The 14,515-nt window shown below is 39.7% G+C and overlaps 1 protein-coding gene across 1 annotated transcript; it reads right to left on the bottom strand.

Moving 5' to 3' along the window:
- Nucleotides 1-510: 510 nt before the first annotated feature.
- Nucleotides 511-14,509, bottom strand: Trim58 (tripartite motif containing 58). Its single transcript, XM_070034273.1, has 6 exons — nt 14,021-14,509; nt 11,114-11,209; nt 8,943-9,173; nt 6,987-7,009; nt 6,792-6,892; nt 511-4,773 (listed from the first exon to the last, which is right to left on the bottom strand). Exons 1-6 carry the CDS (start codon nt 14,447-14,449, stop codon nt 4,184-4,186), a joined length of 1,470 nt encoding a protein of 489 aa, XP_069890374.1. The 5' UTR covers nt 14,450-14,509; the 3' UTR covers nt 511-4,183.
- Between the last annotated feature and the right edge of the window lie 6 nt (nt 14,510-14,515).

Here is a 14,515-nt window from a genome sequence, read left to right as displayed (position 1 = left end):
AGTAGAGACTGGGACTCATGATCACTGTGTAGTGAGGGGGTCTGCAGACAGCAGCAAACCTGTCCTAAGCCTTGATGGGTAGCAGCAAGCACTGCACACCCTCGAGAGACTGAGGAACAGGAAGAGCTGGATGGAACAGCCGATGTAGCTGATGGTCTTGTGTCCACTGAGATTATAGAGAAGCCTTGGGATGGAGCTGGTGGTTAAACAGGTCGGGGAAGGAGAGGTGGGTGAGGAAGAAGTACGTGGGAGTGTGGAGGTGGGAGTCCAAGGTGGGGGACACCAGGATGATGCTGATGTTGTCCACAAGGGTCAGGTAGGTAAGGTCAGATGACCACAATGAGAATCTTCTCCAGATGGGGGTTGTGAGAAAAGTCCAAAACAATTCAATGATTTTGAGTGCTTCCATTTGTTCCATCCCTGCCTATTGTACCTGTAGGAAATAATACTAATAATTGTAAGAGGAGATTTTAGTGGAGCAATTACTATTAGTCAGGTATTCTCCTTTATTCTTTATTATCATTTAACTCCAACAACAATAATGTGAAGTTGACAAGTAGCTGGGATTACAGGTGTGAGCCACCAACACCCGGCTCCCTGATCACTTTTAAGTAGATCTCAGGAGCAAATTGCAGTTCTCCAAAACTATGTAGTAGAGAATAAATTGTCAAATTAAAATAGACTGGGGGGAAAAAAACACTCATCCAGTTTTCTTGAAATATAATCATACTTCCATAAATTGACAGCTCAGAAAAAACTAGAATTTAAATCCTAGGGTTGACATTTTAATTCTTCTTAATACAGATTAAGAAAATGTGGTATATATACACAATGGAATTCTATGCCTCCATCAGAAAGAATGACATTGCCCCATTTGTTAGGAAATGGAAAAACTTGGAAAAAATTATATTAAGTGAAGTAAGCCAGGCCCAAAGAAACACAGGTCCCATGGTTTCCCTTATTTGCAATATCTAGTATATGTATGAGTCAAGCGGAAAAGGTCAGATAATGTGATGTTAGGAAAATGAACCCTTAGATATATATTTTAATGTTTTTTTTCTTTCATGCATGTGTTTCTAACGCATTTATAAGATTATTTCTTTGTTGCTTTGTTTGTCCCTCCCCCACAGTATAACCCCTGCTTTCACTATATTTGATGTCAGTATAACTTGTGGAGGGGATGGGGAAAAACAAGTCGTTTAAGGATTCAGTTGGACCTGTTGCAACAATGAGAAGTACAAATTGTCATGTCAAAAACGAGCTTTACAATGTCAGTGGGGGGAAAAAAAGAAATATATTCATTACCTGACTTAAAAAAAAAAGAAATTTGGATCTGGATGCAGGTAGCTCATGCTTGTTCTACTGAGACTGAGATCTGAGGATCTCAGTTCATAGCCTGGGCAGGAAAAGGCCATGAGACTCTTATCTCTAATTAACCACAGGAAAACCAGAAGTGGTGCTGTGTCTCAAAGTAGTTAGCACTATCCTTGAAAAAAAAAAAAAAAGAGCTCCAGGACAGTGTACAGTTCTCAAGCTCAGGCCCCTGACTGACTAAAATAAAGAAACAAATATATAAAATAATAATAAATAAAAAGAATATGAAAATGGCTGGAACAGTACTAATGATATATGAAAGACGACTCAAAAGGAAGGACAATGATCTGGACTTGAAAAACTCCAATATGTAACAAGAAAATAGTGCACAGTGATAGGGAAATGATTGGAAGGACATCAGATCCCAGACACCCCAATTGTATGTTCCATAAGCTCAGATGAAGGTAGGCACATAAACCAGGAAAGGGTCTATTTTTTAAGAAAGGTTTATTCCATATGGGTTCAGAGAAAACTCTCCACATTCCTTCCCATCTTGACATTTAGAAAGATGGTTTATGGGGCAAGTATAAGGCAATGTAGAATTCTAAAGTGTCCTGGTGATGACACAGAGATCCATCACTCCGGGAGGCTCAGTAGAACTCTGCCTGATTGTGCAAGTGATAATTTCACTATAATCCATGATCTTTTCCAGCTTTGTTTCCTATTCTTTCTTTTTTCCCATTTAGCACTTGGCATTGCACTTTCTTGGACATTGGTTGTCTAGTGACAAACAATAATGTGAGTAAAATATATTACATTTGGTAAACAATTTGGGTTCTATCATTAATTCTGCTCTATAAATAGTCAATTGTTTGTTCAGTCAACAATATGCATTTGTCACCTACAAATAAATATTTGAAGTAGTCTGTTGATTGTCAATAGACAAATATCTATCCCTTCTTGGTGGTGATATCCTATTACATAATGGCAAATAAATTAAATAATTAAATAAAAGCTTAACAAATAAAGAGAACACTAGATACACTAAAGCTGAATCACACTCTATTGGGGCGGGGGAATGAGCTTCTGTAAGGCTGTAAGAAAGACCAGCAAGGGAATCCCTGGGGGGCGGGGTGCTTTCTAGAAGTAGCACTGCATATCCTCACCAAGAAACTGGCTGGCTGTGAGGGGGTTTAGAGGAAGAAGGGGAAGAAATCATCATGGGCATCAGTAAAAAGTGAATTTCAAGAAGAAATCCCATCTAGGAAAAGACCCTGGGATAAGAAGTACCCTGTTTGATATAAACTCAGCGTGGAGTCTGGGGCAGGTGGGGAATAAAAAAAAAGCATGCTGGAGGTGAGGGACAGACTTAGGGGAGGGACTGGGGTTCAGTTCCTTTAGGACCTAAGAGCTCACTGCGAAGAATTAGCCAGAGGCCACTGCAATGACACCATTGTTTGGGGTACTCATGCCTAAATCCAAATGTGGTATTGGGACTGAATGTGAGAAGGGTCAAATGCAGCAATCTGGAAGGGGGGTCGGTGTTGGAAGTCAGACTGCCATCACCGCAGCACAGTGATTTGAGTTGGCCACACTCCGAGCACCTTCCAATGGCAGAGCCTCAGGCCTGCTGTTGCTGTGGAGTGGGATGCAGAATGACAAAGTCAAGAAGGAGGGACTTCAGATGGTGCTCTAAGCAACAGACTGAAAGGCGTTGCCAGGCACACAGATGGGGAAGCCTTTATATTTTTGCAGTAAGGAGATTCAAAGGGTTTGGGTTTAGACATATTGAGTTTTATGTCTATTTTGAACTCAGAGTGTATTAAAAAAGCTAGTATTTGGAAGAAGGGATAAGGAAGGCCTGGAAATTGGTGGGGATTTCAACTACTTTGTGGTAATATTCTAGACAGAGGGAATTGTGGAAACCTTTTGAGAATTGCAAAGTAGAAGACAAAAAGTCCTAGCAGAAGATGCATGACTATTTGTAAGATTAGAATGCAAAAGATGAAGACAAACTTGGAGTGGTTTGAAGACTGACCTAAACTATGTTAAAATGCACAATGCGATGATAAGACTCAGGAGAAAGCATGGAAAACTTGGAGAATAGGCCATGGGTTACAAAAGAGGAAGAGGAAAATTCTAGGAATTGGGGGTATTAGATTCACATTAGTGCATTTCATAACTCAAAAAATAGTTACAGAATGAGGACAGTAAAAAAAATAAAAATGGTGATAGGGAATATATGTAACATAATATAAAGGAATAGATGTATGTTATTTTAGCAAGAAATATAAGGCTTAAGAGGCAAAGAGCAAAGAGAGCGCAAGAGACAAAGAGGAAATAAATGAGGAATATGAGAAGGAAAACATTCAGAATTATAGACCTCATCTAGAACAATATCAGACTGCTTTGAATGAATTAATTGATGATATCCATGATTCCAAAACTGAGAAGATTGAGGCAGGAAGATATTCAGTTTAAGGACACTTGGACTACATAGGGAGAACCTGTTTCAAAAAAGAGAATTGTCATTTCCAAATCTTAATATAAAGAACATTAAGGATGAAAAGACATGGAAAAGAATAGATGTACAGAAAGCATTCCATACACCGCCAGTAGTGCAGAATGCATTGAAACATATAGGTAGCCATCTAGAAACAGTTTGATGAGCTCGCTCCATTTCCAAAATTATTATACTCCATTCCTCCATATGCAAATAATTTTCATCTTCTCTTTGGTCCTCATGAGATAACCTCCACCACAATGACAAATAAAGTGCTGTCCCAATGTGGCATTTGTTCAGTCTTCATGGGCTGTGCTACACTCCAAGGTGTTTGTCAGAGTAGCAGGACATCTTGAGAACGCAACTTCAGGGCAGTGCATCTCCAACACTAGAGACAAGGCCAAGAAAACCCCTGGATGCCCAATCTCCAGCCTCTCCTTCAGTCATCGGTGGCAGAAAAAGAGGAGCCATGTCACAGATGAAAAAATAGGGTCGGAGAACACCAGAGAACACTTGGTTGAATGTGTAGATGTGAGATCCATCTGAGACGTTGTAAAAGGAGATCTCCCCGGCTTCATAGTCTAGGAAGATGCCTACACAGCGAGGCCGCTCCAGTTGGAGAAGAGGCACGGAGGGAGAGGCAAGAACCATGTACTCGTTCCCTTTCAGCAGCCATACGGCCCAGACGCCATGCTCTGGGGACGGTGTGCTTTCCCCCTTCCTGGGCACTGTGTCTTGGCAGACTCCCAACCCCCACTCTGCTCTTTCTCCCACCACAACTTCCCAGTAGTGTCTCCCAGATGAGAAAGTCTGCAGGCCCAGGACACAGGGCCACGTATCAAATCGCTCAGGATTGCTGGGGACATCTCTCCACAGCTCTCCATCCCGCACACTGCGCAGGTCTGTGGTCAGGAGGAGGCTGGGATGCGCCGTGGAAGGGTCCAGCTTCACATCAACTGTGGAAAGAATTGTTTCCAAAATCAGAAGGCGTTACGAAACAGTTAAGAGCTTTTTGTTTTCTTGAAGTGCTGAGAACTGCTTCAGTCCTACCACGGAGCTACAATTTCAGGTTTCTCATGAGAATCTCATTTCATGAATTCTCATGATTTCTCACTTTTGTCTCTCCAATAACTCCTAAAGAGACATACAAGCACTCACCTGGCAGTGAATTTTCCTTATTTTCTTGTTTATTTTTACCATTATTGCTGCTTATCCAGGCATTATTATATTCCCCAAATTTCAGGCATAGCTATTGACAATATCAGAAACCAAATACACAATCATATAAATTCCTTTGGTACATGTACAGAGTATTTGAATGCACTTCGTAGAATATTCCCATGTGTTTTTATTATTGATGAGATATAGAGAATTCTCATTCATTTGAAATCTATTATTCAAAGTTATTATGACAGAATTCTAATTTCATCTCCTATTTATATTCTGGTATTATTCATCCAGAATTCTAAATTCATCCCATATTTATATTCTGGTATTATTCATCTAGAATTCTAAATTCATCCCATATTTATATGCTGGTATTATTCATCCTCATAACTGTGTGACGTTATATGATATGGAAGTGATATTACTCTGGTCACAGTGAACCACATGCACTATAGCAATCAAGTCCATCAGACTAAATACATGCATATTATCTGGATGCCTAATTCCTATATTGATTAGAATTATTTGCAAGTATTCCAAAACACATTTTATATGAAAAGGATACTCCACCATCTACTTTATAGTTTGAAATAGACACATGATTTTCTAGCCAGTGTAATCTTCAGGTAAGTTACTTGGCCTACTTCAGAATGAATTTGTTTTAAAACACTGAGCAATCATGGTGATATTTCTCAGTGCATATTTGATCTTCATCCTTCATATGGCTCTAGGGGCAGCCTGGTCCTCAATTGAGTAAAGTATTCTTTATGTCAATCAGATGATTGCATGCTGAGCTCTCTAGATAGCCTCAGCATGGGACTACTTACCGGGAAAACCAACTGTGAGATTCTAGAGCTAAAATTTTTAGTCATCTGTCCCTCTGAGGAGGAACTGATAAAAGACTGAGCTGATAGGCCAATGATTTAATCAATTGTAACCACACATTCCTTTAAAAATCCAAAAGAAAAGAAGACTTCTAGATAGATGAAAACATTCTTGGAAGGAATGGCAGCCAGATAAAGTAGAAGCTCCTATCATCTGATTTTTACACCTTACCCTATTCATTTCTTTCATCTGGAAATTTATTTATGGTCTGTATTATATCCTTTACAACAAATTAGTACAAGTAAGTATTTCTCTGAGTTGGGTAAGCCAGTCTAGAAAATTGGACTTCAGGATAGAATCAGGAGATACCTGATTTATAACTAATTGGTCAGCAGCACAGGTCACAACCTGTTTATCATTGACATCTGGATTTGGGAAGACATCTTTATGAGATAGGCATTTGGTAAGATCTGTTACCATCTTCATGTGGATAGGTCAAAATTGACCTACATTAGACACCCAGAGAAATCAATGGAGATCTCATCAGTGCTTGCTGAGAGAAACTTACACACATTTTGGTGACCATGGTGCTGAGTTTATTTAAAATATGAAAGGGTAGGAGAAAAAAAAAACTGGTTTGTTTAGCCAGGCAACAATGGCTCACATGTGTAATCTTAGGTACCCAAGAGGTGGAGACCTGGAAAATTGAGATTTCCCAGCCCAGGCAGATAAATTACCAAACTTCACCTCTAAAATTCTGTACTAGAGTCCTGGCCCAAATCGTAGAAAGCAAGCACACAGAAGTTCATATAATCTGGGTGTGGTAGTAATGCTCTCAAAGTAAACCTTGCTGATTTTTGCCTGTAAGATGTTGAGTATGCTTGTTATTGCTGTTCTTCTGTCTCTGACTAGTATATAATAAATTGTAAAAACAATCCAGCCCCAGGTAATACAGTACCCTAGGCTCCAAGATTCAGCCTACCTTGGAATTTTCTCAGCATTTCCCTCATCCCAGGAATGCAACACACTGTCTTTAGCTCCATGGAAATAGTCTCTGGTTCCAGCCGAATGACAGCTGAACTTCTAAAAAAACGTAGAACCATCAGGTGCCAGTATAGTTACCGACCAGCCAACTTCACCTCTACCAAACCCCAGTCAATATAAAAGGAAAACATACCTGCTCAAAGTGTCTCTTACACCCTAAAAGAGAACCATGGACAGAGCTGAGTGAAATCTGTAATTGCTACTGACAGTTAAAGTTTAATATAAGTAAGAGGTTAATACAAATTGTTAATATTTAAGATAAAATTGTAGGGGATAATGAATGTCTGTTTATTAAAGCAAAAAGAAATGCACTACAATTTAACACTCTCAGAAATCCCAACTGATATATTCATAATTATTAGAACAGAATCAGAGAGTAGACAAGTTAATTCCCATGAAATCTATCAAGTTGACTATTTTCTGAACAGATAAATTCTGTTGATTGGCCTATGTACCTAGTGCAAATGAATTTAGGGTTAAACAACTCTGAACTATTTTCAGAACTTATCTGAGGTAAAGATGTAGATTTAAATAAAATACTACCCTCAATACCTTTGTAAGAGAACCTCAAATTTCTAAGTCTTTGAAGTACCACAGCAAAGCTACTTATGTGCTCTTGAAAGACAAGGAAGGAATTGGCAGCATCAACATTTTATCTCAAAGTAGATAACTAAATAATGTGTTACATCTCTGCTCTCTGAAATTAGTCAGCAGTCAGATACATTTTGACAGCATAAAAGCAAGAAGACAACTTGTTTATGTATAAAAATGATGTCAAAAGGAGAAAGGAGGAAATGAACATAAATATAAATTATATAGAATATATTCCCCCTAAGAATTATATTACATTTTTTAATATTCATGTGGTACAAGGGAATACTTATTTAAAACAAGGTGTTATTTGAAATAGTGTGAAGAAAGGCAATGTATGCTATACTGTAAAAGTATTGAAGGCCAGGGTGAGTGGTTCATGCCTGTAATCAGAGCTATAAAAGGGGCTGAGATCTAAGGATCATGATCTGAAGTCAGCCTAGGCAAGAAAGTCCATGACACTCTTATCTCCAACGAACCACCAAAAAGCCGAAAGTGGAGCTGTGGCTCAAGTACTAGAGTGCCAGCCTAGGACATAAAAGCCAAGTGGAAGCACAAACCCTGAATTCAAACCCCAGTTCTGGCACAAAAAAAAGAAAAAGGAGGTAGAGGAGGGTAGGGAGAAGGAAGAGGAGAAATTGAAATTCCTATTATTTTCTGCTTGCAGTACGTAAAGTTAATTTCTTTTAGATCTTTTATTTATTTATATAGAAAGGAACAGCAATACTGATGACACTGTTAATACCAAAACTTAAACTTTTCTTATATATAGATATGTTAGAGATTAAAGAAGACAAATGAAATAAAAATACTCTGAGGGTCAACTGATAAGGGAGGATGTGTATTCACATCTCAGTGAGAATTCCCTGAAGTAGTCATGGCGGAGGAGGCACTAAAACTGAGCCCAAATGGGTTTATGTTGCAAGTGGTCTGTAAAGAAAACACAGCAACAACCCAATTTTCACGCTGACTTTGCGTTTGATGTTTTTATGAAGCGATATAACCAAGCTTCTCCTGATCTCTGTTATCCTTTCTGCTCTGATTCCCACTGTGGTTTTGTAAAGCTTCCTGGCCTTAAATCTGAGCATGAAAGTTTCAAGCTAGACAACTGAAAGCATAGTTTGGGCCGTTTACACGGGCATGATTTGTGAAACGTCATTGAAAAACAGCCGGTATCACCTCGGAAAAATCTATTGCTTCTCAGCCAGGATGGGGTGATGACCTGTTCCTGTATAAGTTTGCAGAAATCTTGAAATGATTTCCAAAATCGGTTACTATCTTAAGAAGTTAGGATTGTCCGTGTTGAATATGAACTATCCACTTCTCTAGTGTGCCTTCTGGCTGTGGTACTAGCATTTGGCATCATGCAACCTTGGCATTAAGTTCGAGGGTGCTGTTTCCCTGAGAGCAAGGATGCTTAAGTGCTGGTTGGTGAATCCTGGGGTGCTCACTTCTGTGTCCTTAGCTGCACATCTGTCTGAACCCGATCCCCCCTCACCTCCAGTAGACTCAGGGCTGGCCGCTGGCATCGTTGTTCCAGTTCCTCCACCAGCTCTTTCAGGGCCTTGTTCTGCTGGACCAGCTGACTCTTACTGTCCCGCAGTTTCTGCAGGGTAGCCCGCTCCTCCTCCTCCAGCCGCCTCAGCTGCAATTGCTCCTCCTGGGCCAGAAAGCCGCGGTGCTTCTCAAACTCCAACCTGAAGCGCTGCCTCTGCGATTCAACTTTCTCCTGTAATGACATGGTAGACCATGTCAGCAGAGAGTGGAGTAAAAGATCAGGACTTCCTGCCTGCAGGAGATTGGAGGAAAGTAATGTCCTCAGTTCCCAGACCCTTCAGGCCTGAAGCTCTGGAGACTGATGAGTGAATTCCAACGACACACACAGAAACTGGGAGCTTTGGACAAATGTCTTGCAGAGTTGCCAAACCCAGAATCTGAGAAAGTTGGACTCAGTTCCCCTATTGCTGTAGGCTTGCAGGCAAGTAGACAGAAGTTTCAAGAGGAATGTAGGGTAATATGGTTCACTGTGGTTCAGAACACAATGACTGGCACAGTGTAGACACCAACAGAAGTTTCTGTCCTACTACTAGATTAGTGGCACAAATATTGAGCAATGCAGAGAGATGAAAAAAAAGATACGTAAATGTGAAGAAGATACTTGTTTTGGATGGTATGAAAGCAGTCATTCATTGCTGCTCACTGTAGAACGAAGACTTTGATCACTTATTTCATGGTTAATTTCAATTTAGTATACTATTTCAATTTACAATACTATTTCTACTCAAATATCCCACCTACAGTTTCTGAGTAGAACTAAGGAAGTCTGTGGCTAACAGGTTGCTGTATCTAAATCTTATTCTCTTGAAATAAGAATGTAGAAAGCCAGTTTGAAATTACAGATGAATCATATTTTCAAAATCTCTACATCTTGAATTCTCTGCGCTGACTTTACCATTTTTGAAATTCATTGAAAAACAATAACCATCACATTTTAAAACCCAGTATCATTTCTCTCCAAATATCTCAAGATAAAAGTTTCCTCAAATTTTCCATTCCTATTTTCTTTTATCACTTTCTAAATCACTTGATTCATTAATCTTGGTCATTTACTAAAGTTGCAGGACTCTGATCCTGCAGTTTGTTTTCTGAAAGATGAAAAACATGTAAATTACATGTATTGTTCCTCCATATTGGAAGCTGTACTATAGAACAGTAGGTCTGATGTCTCAGTTGCTGGAAAAGAGAGGTAATATATCTGGGTATAAGAAATCATTCTAGGAGAAGGAATTTGGTGAGTTTACCATCTCTTAACACCATCCTGTTTGGTGCTACAATAATAACTGCAGAAACAGAAAGAAAGGCATTGCAGAATACAGATACAAGTTTTATCATACTTGACCTTGCTACATGTGGCTCCTACGGGTATATTAGTGAAAGCCATGCAGACTGACTTGACCTTGTACAGGGATCTCATTATTATCTCAATGTGTATGTTACGCCCATAGGGTCTATACACAGTTTCATAGTCTTGCCACTACTGACAGTTTGACAAGATTATTTTCTGTTGTGGAGTGTGGGAACTGTCCTACACATGGTAGGGTGTTTAGCAGCATTTCTGGCCCTACACAAAAGAGAGTATCATATTATACCTCCCAGAAATATGACAGCCAAAACTATCACCAGATACTGCAAAACATGTGGGGAAGATGGTAAAACCACTTCAGTTTAAGAAGTTCAGTGTGTGTGTGTGTGTGTGTGTGTGTATGCATGCATATATGTAAACAAAATGATAAGAGAAAGAACTAGGTGGTATGGAAAAGGACTATTTGGGTAGAAGTCAGGAAATAAGATGAAATGATTACTATTAGGTGTACTGCATCTATTATAAAGTCATGTGATGTTATTATATTCATTTAATCAATTTATTTGTTCACTACAATAGTAAGTAATAATGATACAAGAGTGAGTTTAGGTAAGATCAGGAGAGTAAAACTGTTCATTTTTAGTTTTGATGGGATAATGTCAATGCATGTTAACAGAACAAAAATAAAAAAATATAATTGGAAGGATAAGATGATCCAAGATGACACTAACTTGTTGTTTTTTGAGCAATTAGAGATCTGGCTTCTGTAATCAGTTAATCTTCCAGAACCCCCGACCTTCCCTTACCTTCCAAATGACAGTCTTCTTCCCCACATTGACCTCCTGAGTCAATGCTTCTTCCATCTCTTTTCTCACATGTTCCAGAGCTATCTCGAGCTTTACCTGTTTAGAAACATAAGCCAAAACCATTACAGGTGTCCTTGCTTAGGATCTAACGTCCCCTAGATGTGGAAAAACACAAAGAGCAGATAAAACTGTTTCTGGAAACATGTAAAAAATGGCATTAGGCTGGGAGGCCATGGCTCATGCCTGTAATCCTAGATACTTAGGAGGCTGAGATCTGAGGATTATAGGTCAAAGCCAGTGTGGACAGGAAAGTCCACGAGACACTTCCATCCAATAAAAACAGCAAAAAGCCAGAAGTAGAGCTGCAAATGAAGTTGTAGAGCACTATGCTTGCGTAAAAGTGCTCAGAGACAGCACCCAGGCCCTGATTTCAAGTCCCAGGATTGGCAAACACACATTATATATGCATATATATACTTTTTGTATAGAAAGATAATTATAGAATTCATCACTAAGATGAAAATAAATGTATTTGAATATCAAATACAAAGATTTATTTGGAAAATATTCATTGCATCCTGGTTTACAATAGTAAAATGTAATCAAACTGTAAAAACTACAGCCTAGTGCTGGTGGCTCATACTTATAATCTTAGCTACTCAGAAGGCCAAGATCTGAGGATCATGGTTCAAAGCCAGCCTGGGCAGGAATGTCTGTGAGACTCTTATCTCCAATTAACCACTAGAAAACCAAAGTGGCACTGTGGTTCAAGTGGTAGAGTGCTTGCCTGGAGCTGAAGAGCTCAGGGACAGTGCCCAGGCCCAGAGAGAATCTAATATACATTTTATTCACAAGATAGAATATAAATATGGTGTTGTAGAACATTCAATAAGAAACACAATTTAATATTGTGTTAAATATTGTTTATGAAATGTCAATTTTAAAGAAGTTTTTCGTACTTAATATATAAAGCTACATCATGGTAAATGAAATTTTTGTGCTTTATTATTTTTAAAAAATTTTATTTTTAATGTAATGTACTGAGGGGATTATAGTTGCATAAGTAATATACTGATTACATTTCTTGTCTAACTTCTTACCCCTTCCCTTGTTTTTCTCCCTGCTTCCCTTTCCCCCTAACCTCCCCTGCCAAGTTGTTCAGATCATTTCCAACATGTTTAGTTACAGGAAACATTGCTGCAATCCAAAAGTGATATGGTTTTATATGGAAAATAAAATGCTTAATAATAATAACATTTGTATTGTTAATTTGTCCAGAAGAAACCTTGATGGATAATATTTCAAATAAAATAAGTATGTAAATAAATAAATAGACCAGTATGAGGAAGATTGTATGAATAATAATAATAATAATAATAATAATAATAATAATAATAATAAAGTAATTCCATACTAAAAAAGCTAATATTTGCAATGTTGGCACTTGTCTTGATATTTACAAAGAACACTACTCTTTTTAATGCTTGTAGAAGGAAAAAAAATCCCTAAAACTCAAGAAATAGTGAGCAAACACAGGAGGGGAAGAAAAGGTGCCAAGTTTGGGTACAACAGTGATTAGGCGAGTTTTGCTGGATCCCATGTTTGGTTAGGATAAGAGAGAAGTAAAAAACATAAGAGTCCTGAACATCTTGAATGGCAAGACTAAGAAGCTAAGATGATATTTGTTTGTGACTTAATTGAAAACTGTTGGGAAATATGGAAAGCATTTAAAACTATTACATTGGACATGTTTTCTCATGGTACTTTCAGGATTTAAACTACCAGAAACATAACTTTTAAAGTATTGAGTATCTGAATTGTGAAGAAATCAATAGAAACAAAAGTTGAAACCAGAGAAAATAGGTATGACAAGATGAAATACCCCAATTCACAATTTAAAACAAAGAGAATTAACATTTTGGGAAAGCTGATATTTGCCATCCATTCAAGAATGATAGAATTACTTTAAGTATGTCAGTAGACTGACGATGATGTTGACCTCTTTTGCTTTAGTAGGTGTTTCCAAGGCTGGGGATTTAAATGTATTTACATTATGAACTTTTGAGGCTCTCTGGTGTGGAAGATTCTGTAAGGTTTCACAGATGCCACATTCAGGGGTCAAAGTTGCAGTAGGGACCAGCTTTTCACTGAGGATGTTTATATCACAAATTCTCTACTGATCCTAGATCCTATTCAAGGGACAGAGGCATATTCACACTTTAAAAGGATTCAGAAACCATGCCCAACCAAATGTTGTTGTCAACAAACGGCCAAACTTCAGGCTTGTTTGGGTAGCAATATGAATTAAAATAGAGCTAAGCACTATACAAATAGAATAGTGCCAATTATTGTGCAAATTAAAATTATTAGAGGTGGAGAGAATGATGATCAGGATGCATTAGATTCATAAAATGACATGTTCAATTGAAACTCTTTTGGACAACTACTTAATGATAAGTGCTTTAAAAAAAAAAAGGTATTAAGAGCGTTTACACTGAAGATGTACAACAGTAACCCATTAACTCACTTTCTCCAGTCATGGGATTCAGACTTTGAGCAACAGGAAAAATAAGACCAGGTGAAATTACAGGGGGAGGAAGAGCTTCAGCAAAGCTGTGTGGACAATCAGAAGTGAAGACGGGCATCTGAGCGTCTGCCCTGAGTTTTCAACCAGGGGTGATCACAGACACAGGCAAACCTAACCCCAGTGAGCTGTGGGAAAGGGAGGAGGTGGAGGGAGGGTGATGGGAGACAGTAGGAGTTATTTAGGAAATTCAGGCGAGTGGCTTTGTTTCAAAGCAAGTCCTTTAACGTTTCTAACTGCGACTGCTTCTAAGTCTGAGCAGTATTCCCAGATTTCAAGCGTGGACCTTTCCAGCGTGGGCAGGAGCACCCAGCACCTCTCACCTGGTAGCACCTGGCGGCTTCCTGCAGCGGCATGGTGCTGTGGCCCCGGTGCTCCGGGGTGGTGTCGCAGACCCAGCACAGCGCCACCTGGTCCTCCTCGCAGAAGCGGCTGAGGTCCTCGCAGTGCCAGGGACACTGGCGCGCCCTGGAGGCCCCGGCGCCCAGGCCGAGTCCCAGCTGCCGCACGCTGTCCACCAGGCTGGCCAGCTGCCGGTTGGGCCGGAAACTCGAGGGCTTGAAGGGGCTCCGGCACTGCGGACAGGCGTAGACGCCCCCCTGTGCGCTCTCGGACTTCTCGCAGAACTCGGAGATGCACCTGAGGCAGAAGCTGTGACCGCAGTCCACGCTGATCGGGTCCTGCAGGAAATCCAGGCACACGGAGCACCTGGCCTCTTCCCGCAGCCGCTCCCCCGGCGCGCCAGAGGCCATGGCCCGCGGAGACCGAGGCCAGGACCCGCTGACGGCAGCGCTGCTGCCCAGCGCCTGCACTATCTC

This window comes from Dipodomys merriami, unplaced genomic scaffold, assembly GCF_024711535.1.
Source record: "Dipodomys merriami isolate MVZ:Mamm:240054 unplaced genomic scaffold, mDipMer1.0.p SCAF_24, whole genome shotgun sequence".
NCBI classification, from domain to species: Eukaryota; Metazoa; Chordata; class Mammalia; order Rodentia; family Heteromyidae; genus Dipodomys; species Dipodomys merriami.
This window is presented reverse-complemented; position numbering and strand designations above follow the sequence as displayed.

What these genes read in the sequence shown, in the direction of transcription:
- Trim58 (XM_070034273.1), bottom strand. Translation starts at nt 14,449, where the DNA reads ATGGCCTCTGGCGCGCCGGGGGAGCGGCTGCGGGAAGAGGCCAGGTGC. An exon ending in CAGCCCTGAGTCTACTGGAG is followed by an intron (nt 7,010 to 8,942) that starts GTGAGGGGGGAT and finishes GTTCTCTTTTAG; the next exon opens with GGTGTAAGAGACACTTTGAG. An exon ending in AATGCTGAGAAAATTCCAAG is followed by an intron (nt 4,774 to 6,791) that starts GTAGGCTGAATC and finishes TTCTTTCCACAG; the next exon opens with TTGATGTGAAGCTGGACCCT.